A 12,217-nucleotide genomic window follows, 5' to 3' on the forward strand; every position below is an offset into this window, starting at 1 on the left:
AAGATCAAAACTGATTGCAAAATGATTTAGACATGTTATCTCCATGGTGCAAAAAGTGACTATTGGCCCTATACTATTAAAAGTGTGAGGTCATCCACATGAGTACTAAAAAATCATTTCAATTTTAGCTACATATAAATTATACAAATTTAAAGAGTGTCAATACAACTAAATACATGGTGATTGTAATTAGGAACAACTAAAAATTGGAACCATCATATAGAAAACATTGCATGAAAGGCAATACAGTCTTTGTTTTATTGGCAGAACATTTAGAAGATGTAACAAATTTACTGAAGAAACTACCTACACTACACTTGTCTGTCCTCATCTGGAGTATTACAGAACAATATTTAATCTTTTCCAGGTTTGATGGATATAAAAAAAGTTCAAACAAGGGTATTTTTTGTGTATTATGATGAGGTAGGGAAGAGCGTGTAATGCGTATGATACATAAGATGAGGTGGAATTAATTAAATTAATTAAAAGTTTTTTTTTTCTTTTTTTTTACGTGAGATATTTTTATGAACTTCCAGTAACAATTCCACAAAGGAAGGAATGACCATCATACTAAAATTAGAGAAATCAGAGATCACATGGGAGGATTTGCATAAATTAGTCATGTAGGTGAAGATGTAGATATAGATAGAACAGTTCAAAATATAAAGTCCTTGAGGTGGGCTGTGGGCTGAAGGACCCAGTGGAACAGTTCTGATAGTAAATAATGACTTTATTTAACTCCAATACATGACGTGTCATGACTCAATGAGGTGATCATGTCTCCCTCTGTTGAACGTGGCTGGTGCTCGTGTATGGGTTCCAGCTTCTGTATGCTGAGTTGGTGCCCTGCGATGCTGACTGCAGGTCCAGGGTAGGCTGGCAGCTTTTAGATGTTATGGCCATTGATGTCAGTGATGTGGTACTGTCCTTGGCAGCATGGAGCCCTGACTGCCCTTCGCTTCACTCGCATCACTATGGTCATGCTTGGAGATGGCTGTGTGTGGGATACAAGTCGCTGCCCTCTGGCAGGAACTGAATGGCAGCTGGTGCTGAGATGCCAAGTCCCATGAAGAATTCAGCATTGGTGGCAGCATGAACAGGTAGCAGATCAGTGGGACTGTGGCACTGAGTCCTGTGAAGGACTTGATGCTGACAGCAGGTGTAGTCTGGTCTCAAAACCATGGCTGCTGCTGGCAGTGCATAGTTAACTCACTATCTGGTGCAGCTCTGGCATCATCGTGGCATTACTGATCTCCAGTGATGAGAAGTGATCGCTGCCTCAAAATTTCATTAAAACCTGGCATCTAGTCATGTTTTCTGTAACAAGAGACTTGCCCTGGTGTGATATTGCCTCACATGCTAAGCAATTACCACCGTGCAGTACAGCTTACAGCTGCACTTGCCTATCCTCATCTTACAGTCCACTTGCGTATCTGTTAGTGTGATGTGTCCACATTAGGAGCTACTTGCTTCTGGCTACTAACGCAATACTCCATGGCGGCTTTCTCACTAGTTCTTATTACTTTTACTAAAGACTCATAACTTTTGATCAAACACTGCGTACCAACTCCCTTTCTGTATGTGGATGACACAGATATCCTGATAACCAGTAGAGGTGACACATTGCAAGATGCAGTTAACGAAACTACTTGTCATTTAGAATCATGGTTTGAAGCAAATATACTACTCATAAATACTCAAAAAACTGTAAGTATGAACTTCCATACTAGACAAAATCTAACCCCCTTCAATGTAATTATAGTTGTCGGCAAAGATGACATTACGAACACGCAGGACACCAAATTTCTTGGACTTACCATCAGTAACACACTAAATTGGAAACCACATATTGAGGCATTGTCAAAAAAGCTTAGTAAAACCTGCTATCTATTATGATCATTAAAAGACACAGCCAGTGTAGATACCTGGAAGCTGGTGTACCATGCCCTGTTTGAGTCTGTCTTAGCTATGGTCTAATCTTCTGGGGAAAGAGCTCTGATTCTATCACAATTTTCAAGTTACAAAAACAAGTAGTAAGAATAATGAAATGTAAAAAAAGAACTGAACACTGTAAACCACTATTTCAACAGCTAAAAATCCTGCTGCTGCCATGCCTCTATATATTGGAACTAGCTCATTTTACGGTACAGCACTTGGATGCCCTCGACAGAAATGCAGACCACCACACACATGACGCCAGAAACAAAACACAGTTACAAATTACAGCCCACAACACAAAATAATATGCGAATGGGGTTAAATGTATGGGCATTAAAATATACAACAACCTCCCAACAGGCATAAAAACAAGCAAAAACCCAAAAATAATGAGAATTAAATTAAAGGAATTGCTACTAAATCACTGTTTCTATTCCATACATGAATTTCTTGAAACAAAATTTTAATTACTTGCAATAAGCTGTTTATTCAGTTGTAGATGTTTCTACTTAGTAAGATAATTTAATTATTGTATCTTATCTATATTCTGTCTGTATCTCATATAAGTATTCTGCTATGTGAACTATGTACCACAATATTTTAATTACTTGTAATAAGCTGTATATTCACTTGTAGGTATTTCTACTTAGTAAGATAATTTAATTATTATTTGTTACTCATATTCTGTCTGTATCTCTTATATGTATTCTGCTATGTGCAGTATGCACCACCATCATCTCTCATCACACACCACCTTTTTTTTTTAATATTTTGTCTATATATCCTATATGTATTCTGCTATGTGAGTCATGTGCCACAACTGTCATCTCTTGTCATATACCATCTTAACATAATTTTTCAAATTGACTTGTCCTATATCATGATGTGCTTCACTGTGCAAATTGTATAATCTACAGGACCAATAATAAATCAAATCAAATCAAATCTGAAGCACCACTGTCTGATTATTATTATTATTAGTAGTAGTAGTAGGAGGAGGAGGAGTAGGAGTAGGAGTAGGAGTAGTAGCAGTAGCAGTATTGTTTCAGTTAAATTTTTCTTTTCTCCCTGTACCTGCTCTTTGATAGACATATGGTCTTCCTGTATGTTTCTTATTGTCTATTACTACAGCCATAAATTCCATTGTCTGCTCCATGGACTAGTAACATCTGTCACATGAGCACACTGTACATTTTGCCAATATCAAACTGGGATTGTCGCACGACTTTGATATAACACGGCACATTTACACTTTGTGCTAAGATCACATATATTGTCACTGATTTTACTGTCTCAATTATTAGTAGCAGCAGTGGTGAAAAATTTTCGTTACTACCAGTGCAAGTTTCAGTACATCACAGGAGGGAAGTTAATATTCATAGCAAAATACCATAAATATCAAATTATAGTTTCTATACTAGTAAGAGGTTCCCTAAGCATTGAAGAATATTAGGACATTTTGTAATAAAGAATTAGTGTCAAAACGCAAATTTATGTGTCTGTAGTCCTTATATTCATATCAATCCTAGATAAATTCATCTGTGGGGAAGTATGCTGCCAGGTAAATTACTAAATGTATACACATTCTGAGGAAATTTCATCTTCAGAGAAGACTTGTATATGCCAGTTTGAGATGTTTCCTCCATCCTACACAAATTTGCAAATCTTTTTGATTTTTAAATAGTCCTAATTAGAAGCTATACTACTCTGTACCTATGATGTGTAGAATGATTACATGTGATTAATATCTTAGTTTCCTTAATGATGAATAAAGATTAATAATATGGTACCATAAAATAAAAACAGAACAATTTTGTCCCTAAAATATTTTCATAGTGCACTGAAAATACTTTATTGACAAATATTTTGAAAGGTAGAAATTTGTACTTGTGTGTGTGTGTGTGTGTGTGTGTGTGTGTGTGTGTGTGTGCGTGTGTGTGTGCCTATCTGTATGTGTTTTCTGTTGTGCAGTGGAATTGTGTACATAAAATGCATCAAATAAGTATTGTTGAATATTAAATATTAATGTGGGCTTGCATATTACAATGAGAATAATGTATCAAGAAAACAGATGGAGCAAAATGCACTTGAATTAGGTTTTCAAATCTTTAAGCCAACTTCACTCCAGGTTTCCAATGTAAAGAGTGAGGATGTCTATGAAATGTGTATGTAAAATCAGTCTTACTTTCAAATACATTGAAGAGCCAAAGAAACTGATAGATCTGCCTAATATAATGTAGGGCCCATGCAAGCATGCAGAAATGCCACAACACAACATGGCATGGCATGGACTCAACTAATCTCTGAAGTAGTGTTTGGGGGAATTGACACCATGAATCCAGCAGGGCTGTCAATAAATCTGTACAAATATGAGAGGGTGGAGATCTCTTATGAATGGCATATCGCAAGGCATCCCAGATATGCTCAGTAATGTTCATGTCTGGGAAGTTTGGTGGCCAGTGGAAGTGTTTAAACTCAGAAGAATGTTCCTGGATCTACTCTGTAGCAATTCCAGATGTGTGGGGTGTCACATTGTTCAGCTGGAATTGCCCAAGTCTGTTGGAATGCACAACGGACATGAATGGATGCAAGTGATTGGACACTATTCTTATGTACGTGTCATCTGTCAAAGTCATATCTAGACATATTGGGATCACATATCACTCCAAATGCACATGTCTCACACCATTACAGCACCTCTACTGGCTTGAACAGTCCCCTGCTGACATGCAGGGTCCATCGATTCATGAGGTTGTCTTCATAACCGTACATGTCCATCTGCTTGATACAATTTGAAACAAGACTCATCCGAGCAGGCAACATGTTTCCAGTCATCAACAATTCAATGTCAGTGTTGATGGACCCAGACAAGGCATAAAGCTTTATGTCATGCGGTCATCAAGGGTACACGAGTGGGCCTTCAGCTCCGAAAGTCCATATAAATGATGTTTCATTGAATGGTTCACACACTGAAACCTGCTGATGACCCAGCATTGAAATTTGCAGCAATTTGCAGAAGGCTTGCACTTCTGTCACATTGAATTATTCTCTTCAGTCATAATTGGTTCTGTTCTTGCAGGATCTTTTTCCAGCCACAGCAATGTTGGAGACTGTGTTTTACCAGATTCCTGATATTCACACTACACTCATGAAATGCTCATACAGGAAAATCCCCACTTCATCGCTACCTCAAAGATGCTATGTCCCATTGCTTGTGTGCCGACTATGAACCATGTTCAAACTCATTTAAATCTTGATAATCTGCCATTGCAACAGCAGCAACCAACCTAACAACTGCACCACACACTTGTTGTCTTTTATAGACGTTGCTGACCACAGCACCGTATTCTACCTGTTTACATATCTCTGTAATTGAATACGCATGCCTGTACCAGCGTCTTTCGTGCATCAGTGTAGGATCTGTCTGTAATAAGGAAGTAATAGCATTGCACTCACAGGCAAATCCTACTCCATACCAAGATCACATGATCAGGGAGGTAATGTAGGTTGATGACAAAAATCATGGCCTGTGAGTTTGAATGCTCACTCCTTAGGTATTCTTACTATCATCTGGTTTCAAGACAATGACACATTAAACATGATTATTATTACCAGTATTAGTAACATTATGAAGCTACGGATGCTACATTTGTAATTCAGGCCAGAAAAATCCCTTGTTAAACATCTTTAAATCCCTATGCTTTTTACTTGTCATCAATAATGTAGGCTTTTCCTGATTTTATCTGTAATGTGCTCCAGCAGTGTCTGATACTTTCAGTTTCAATTTGTTCAATCAAAGGCTATAACAGCTAAATTTAAGCTAATTGTTTTTTATCAAGAACAGATGGTAATTTACATGCTGTAATTTATTATACAAAAAATTATTTGCAAATGAGGTTGATAGAGTATTCCTCTCATCAGCCTTTTAGCAGCTTACCTGTCAGCAGGACTATCTTTATCAATACCAGAGACAACAACCTCCCCTGCAGAAGTTCCTTGTACAGCTATTCCATAACCATGCAAATCAGACTGAAGAGTTAGGTACACTGTCTCTGAGTGGCATACACCAGTACAGCCAGCACTAGTCACTGAACCTATAAGAAAATAAAATACACATTAATTTTATAAAATTTATGCAGCAGTTATTATCCAGATAACACTCAAATGACATATTGTGGAAGTTTAATATGTTTCCCTTTTGACACGTGTACAAGTTGCTCATAGAGCCATCTGTCTACAGACTGGAAAAAACATAAATGAATGAGGTTTGCAAAATATTCAACTTTTTAGCTTATCCCAAGATCATTTTAAAGTGTTGTAGCCTGTTGTTCATGGGCGTGCACACACACACACACACACACACACACACACACACACACACACACACACACACACACACACACAGAGAGAGACAGAGAGAGAGAGAGAGAGAGAGAGAGAGAGAAATACAGTTTTGGATGTGAGAATATATTAGAAATATATATTTGAGAGGAGACTGAAGCAGCTATCACAAACTGCTTCTGAATGTTGCATTAACTACCCATCAATAATGACAAGCTTATATATTTCCTATATTTCCTCTTTCTAGTTGCAGTGTGCTACCAAGGTCTTGGAGAAATATTTGTATATAAACACCCAGATAAATCCTATTGATAAATTAGTGCTACTCTAGCAACTAGCATAAAAGTACACACTGTTTTATGTCACAACAATAATAGTAAAAACATATATATAATATGTTGCCCATTGAAAATATATGTAGAAGTATTAACTGATTATTTTTTTTTTTAATTTGTATGTTATCATGTAATTTGTAGCAGCAGGAGAAATAAGGTACTGTAAACACATCAACAAAGATTTGAGTTTTTGTAGAGAAGTGCATATAAAATACAAATGTGCTGTTAATATCCTGTTTCTCAGCACAAGACTGTACTGACACATTTCACCAGGTATAATGTCAGTTTTAGCTTTACATTGTCATACTTACCTGTTGTTTTCACTATAGTATACAAATTACTTAAAGACAATGGGAAAAGTGGGCATTATGGTTGCACTTTAAAATTTACAGCAAGACATCATCTTGACATTTTTAGGAGAAGTAATATCAGTCATAACAGTAAAATTACAGGGAAGAGCAAAAACATAGGAAGTATTGATATGATAGAATTATCACTGGAGGAAGAAAACTGGAGGCTGCCATGGAAGTGGAGAAAAGGATTTAACAATACTATGATGGTTTTTCATAGAGAAATACCATTATGTCAAATGTATTTGATATTGGAAACTGGTAGACACGGAATAGCCAGAGACTGAAAAATGTAATGATGCAAATATATTGCACAGAAATTTTCAGGGAAAACATGCCATATTTTACACACTGTAAGGCACTACGGGCTATAAGATGCAACTTAATTTTTAAACAGATTAAAAAAATAGTATTTTTACCATTTTTGTTATTAGATTGCAAAGTCAGAATAAAAAAATTCGTAGTTTATGAAACCAAACAGACCGTTAAAATCTCTGAAAATCACCATCTTCAAGCTTTGGCCATTTTGAATTCAGTGCTCTATTTGCACATTTAGTCTTCTTCATTTTTTCAGTTCTTCTTTACTAGCCCACTAATCATGAATGGTTTTTTTCTGTTGGTGAAGGGCTGAAATGCCATTCAGCTGCTCTGTTTCCATGTTTTTGCATATGCTACTACTTTCAATTTATAGGCCATATCATATGAATACCATTTATTTTTTGCCCTTTAAAAACCTACCCACTAACAAAAATATTGTACTGTTGCCAATAACTGTTGTGACTCACCCACCTTCAAAGTGCTGCCGCGCAGTTACGTCCATCCTCTACATGCGGCGCTGTCTGCCAGCCATGCAGCAGCAGCACCACCTAAGCGGCCAGCCAGCTGGCGGCAGCTAGACTTGGACAAAGTTATGATTTGACTGTTATAGTGTACACACGTCTTACTCTGTTTACTTGATCTGTGACTTTCATGTATTGTGTCTTCCTTGAAATATATTTGTTCAACTTGAAATTATTACAGTTGGCGACAAGGTAGCGATTTTTCTTTTCCATCGTTGACCCACATGTTTCCATGGCTACTTTAGAGCAACTATTGCAAGGTCTCACAGAACAGCAAATGCTTCTCACAAATGTGATTCATGATTTTGTCGCGTCATCAAATGCGGGGCATCTCTCGTCATTGTCTCTACCTACTTTTCCTCCTTATGACGAGATGGCGGAAGACTGGTCTGATTACGAAAAACCTCTTCAACAGCACTTCTTGGCATTTCATGTTGCAGATGAACAAACATGTAAGTCTCTGTTCCTTTCATGGATTTCACCTCAAATGTATCGGTTGTTGTTGTAGTTGGCTCCTTTGAAAGATCCTGTGTCTTTGTCCTTTGCTGAAATGCGCTCACTTCTGTCCGTCTATTTTCAAAAGCAAACGCGTGTGGTAACCTCTCGTGTTGCCTTTTATCGTTGTTGAAAACATCCGAATCAATCCTATCATGCTAGGGCTGCTGAACTTCACAGCCTCAGTAGAAAGTGTCAATTTGTTACTGAAGTTCACAAAGAATCCCACGCCGATTCCGTGGTTTGGCGCCCGACAAAGAAGTTAGGCAACGTGCCCTTCAGTTGGCAAATCCGAATCTAGATGAAGTCCTATCCATCGCTCAGTCTTTTGAAATTTCTCGCGCTGCTGGAGCGCAAATAGAGGCATGGGGCAACGTTGGGGAAATACAACCTCTGTGCGATGTTGACGAAGCGTGTGGCATGTCCCCACCAGCCAATGTGGCCGCAGTATGCTCCCAAGTGCAGCCTCAGCCTAAGCGTAAACAAACCTCTAAGAAACTGCAGCAAAACCCATGGCAACTTCCTTCATCTCCATGGTGTTTTACGAAACATTCATGAGAAGATTGTCCACAACGTTGGCCGTGTGTCACAAATGCAAAAAAAGGGTCATGTGTCATCCGTTTGCAAATTCCGACCACATACATGACGTTCATGAACATGACACTGATTCTGATTCTGTGTTGTCTGTCAATTGTACTGCTTCCCTTTCAGGGAAGTTATTCCTCACTGTCCAAATACTTGGTCGAGATGTTCGCATGCAGGTGGATACTGGTTCTGCTGCCACTATCATCAATTCTCAGACGTATCTTCAGTTGGGCTCTCCAATCCTGTCACCTGTCACTAGGCAATTACGGACTTACAATAAACAGAAGATTTCTCTCTTGGGACAATTTGATGCTGAGGTATCTTACAAATCTGTCATTTGCACTGTTCCCATATTTGTGGTCGACCATAGTAACACAGAGAATCTTTTTGGTTTCGATGCCTTTCGAGTTTTTGGGTTCTCCATAGATGACTCTGTCGATATTGTCTCTGATGCTATTCCTTATGCTCAATTGGATTCCTTGTCGATGACATTTTCGTCCCTTTTTTCTCCTGGATTAGGCTGTGCAAACGACTTTGAAGCTCATATCACGCTCAAACCCACTGCTCAGCCTAAGTTTTTTTGGGCTAGGCCCATTCCTGTGGCCCTTTGTGATCAGGTCAAATGGGAGCTGGATCATCCCACTGCTTCAGGGGTCTTGCTTCCTGTCACTTCCAGTGAGTGGTCCTCTCCTGTCATTGTCATTGCTAAGCCAAATGGTGATATTCGTCTCTGTGGCGATTTCAAAGCCACTGTGAATGCTCAATGCCTTATCGACACTTACCCTATGCCTCGACCTGAAGAATTGTTCAGTAAACTTGCTGGAGGCCAGTATTTTTCTAAAATTGACCTGTCAGAAGCTTATCATAAACTTCCTCTTGACGCTGCTTCCTGGCAATTTCTGCTCCTTATTATGCCTTTGGCCTCTATCAATACCAACAATTGCCATTCAGGATTGCCAGTGCCCCTGCTCTCTTTCAACAATTCTTGGAACAATTATTGCTCACTGTCCCTGGGTGTATAAATTATCAGGATGACATTGTTGTCACTAGCTTCACCACTGACGAACATCTTCAAAATCTCCACTCACTTTTTCATGTCTTACAGATTGCCGGTCTTAAGTTTAATCTTCAGAAATCAAAATTTTTTCAGGCATCTTTCACGTTCTTGGGGTTTCAACTCTCTCGGGATGGTATTTGTCTGCTTCAGCAAACTGTCACTGTGATCGATGCCCTTCCTCACCCTACATCTGTTAAGGAACTGCAGGCCGCCTTGGGGAAAATAGCATACTATCACAAGTTTTTACCATCTGCTGCTTCGGTGGCTCAGCCGTTGCATCGCCTGTTGCATAAAAACGTGCCTTTTCACTGGTCCGCGTCATGCGATGCGGCTTTCCAGAAATTGAAGACTATGCTGAAACAGGCCCCGTGCCAGTCAAATAACACCTATGGACGTTAGCAATCTACAGACCACCTCCATCAAGACCTGTGTAAAAAATTCTAAGGGGGGAAAAGTGTTGTGACTCACCAATCTTCAAAGTGCCACCACACAGTTACGTGTGTCCTCTACATGTGGCACTGTTTGCAAGCCATGTAGCAGCAGCGCCACCTAAGCGATCAGCCAGCCAGCGGCCGCTAAACTTGGACTCAGTTATGATTTGACTGTTAAAGTGTACACACGTCTTACTCTGTTTACTTGATCTGTGACTTTCATATATTGCATCTTCCTTGAACTATATTTGTTCAACTTGAAGTTATTACAATAACACAAATCAGCTTCAGTTCAAATTCACTGGTGTAGATTGCAATAACGCATTAGACAGTAATCTGGATTTGTGATGGCGAGCGGGTGGGAGACAGTGTTAGTGAGCTCGTGAATCCCTGCAACTCATGTTAATCGCATTAGTGCACTGCCACTGCCAGTTGAATCCAATGTTACCAGACAGAGGTAGGGTTCCTGCAGCATGGAATATATTGTCATTTTTAAGCCTAAATCAAACACTGGGCATTTTTGTATTAATTTCGAGTATAAGACACACCTGAATTTTGGAGACAATTTTTCGAAGAAAAGAGTGTGTCTCATAGTCTGTAAAATATGGTAGCTCCCATGATTGTAGGATATTGGAAAACTAATAAAGTAAGCAGAAAGATCACAATTTTTTTATAAAATCAAATGAATAACATCACTTAAAAATACAAATTTCCCTTGACTAATTATGATGATTGCATTAGTGTTGGCAGTTCATGGATGGATATGGAACCAGGAACTTTTCCTTAATGGGTTGGCTTGAGAGTTTCAATGATATAGATCATTGGACCATAGGTGCAACCACATTGGAAGAATATCTGAGGAGAGACCAGACAAAAATATGGTTCCTGAAAAAGAATGACAGTATTTTCAATGACTGTAGGGGCAACAGTCTGGATGCCTTGCTGATCTGGCCCTGTAACATAAGCCAACATGGCCTTCCTATGTTGGTACTGTAAATGGCTAAAATCGTGGGGAAATGATAGTTATTACATATGTCAAGGACATGCAGTTGACTGTATGGTTTAGTGACGATTGAGATTATGAGGAATTTGTTATCAAAAAATATGTTGTAAGTCTTATTCCCATTTATGAATTTCAGAGAAACTGGAAGTCATTTTTGAAGGGGGGGGGGGGGGGGGGGGACGACAAGATCCAGATGGCATGGATTCTGAAGCAGCCATTTGTGAATGTTGTGCTCGATAATGTGTTTCGCCACTGGGTGATCAACTTTTACTGATCTTACACATATTTTGGCAGTAACAATTCATTCAGGTGGGCAGCTGGTTAGTACTAATGTACACATAAAAGGCTGTGTGAAAGTTGTAAGGTATGACTTGTTTCACCAGCTGACCAGACTCTGATAGGGCAGGGTATGCCTGATACAAAACTGAAACAGGGTGTGTATAGCACTTGGCTCTTCATCAGTAACATGAACCATGTGGCAAGGCTTTAGTAGTAGATGTGGCATAATGATCAAGCAAGATATTTTGCAGATTGGGAATGCAGTGTATTACCACTCTGGGATGGGTGGGAAGGGCTGTGGGTAGAATAATTTTTCATTTCCAGGAACAACAATAGGCAGTCAAAGACCTGGTGAAGGATGTGGTTAAGTTGTTCCATGTATAGTGCCCAGAATCTGACTGGCTCTTCATCAGGAACATGACCCATGTAGCAAGGCTTTAGTAGTAGATGTGCCATAATGATCAAGCAAGATATTTTGTAGATTGGGAATGCAGTGTATTACCACTCTGGGATGGGTGGGAAGGGCTGTGGGTAGAATAATTTTTCATTTCCAGGAACAACAAT

At 39.0% G+C, this 12,217-nt stretch overlaps 1 protein-coding gene across 1 annotated transcript in view; it reads right to left on the reverse strand.

The window, feature by feature from the left end:
* LOC124556461 (glutamate receptor-interacting protein 1) overlaps window positions 1–12,217 on the reverse strand; it is a 615,250-nt gene that overhangs the window by 168,990 nt on the left and 434,043 nt on the right. Inside the window, exon 8 of the mRNA XM_047130411.1 lies at window positions 5,876–6,032. Within this exon, the coding sequence (XP_046986367.1) occupies window positions 5,876–6,032 (157 nt within the window). The remainder of the gene's footprint in view (window positions 1–5,875; window positions 6,033–12,217) is intronic.

Source organism: Schistocerca americana, chromosome X (assembly GCF_021461395.2).
Source record: "Schistocerca americana isolate TAMUIC-IGC-003095 chromosome X, iqSchAmer2.1, whole genome shotgun sequence".
NCBI lineage: Eukaryota > Metazoa > Arthropoda > Insecta > Orthoptera > Acrididae > Schistocerca > Schistocerca americana.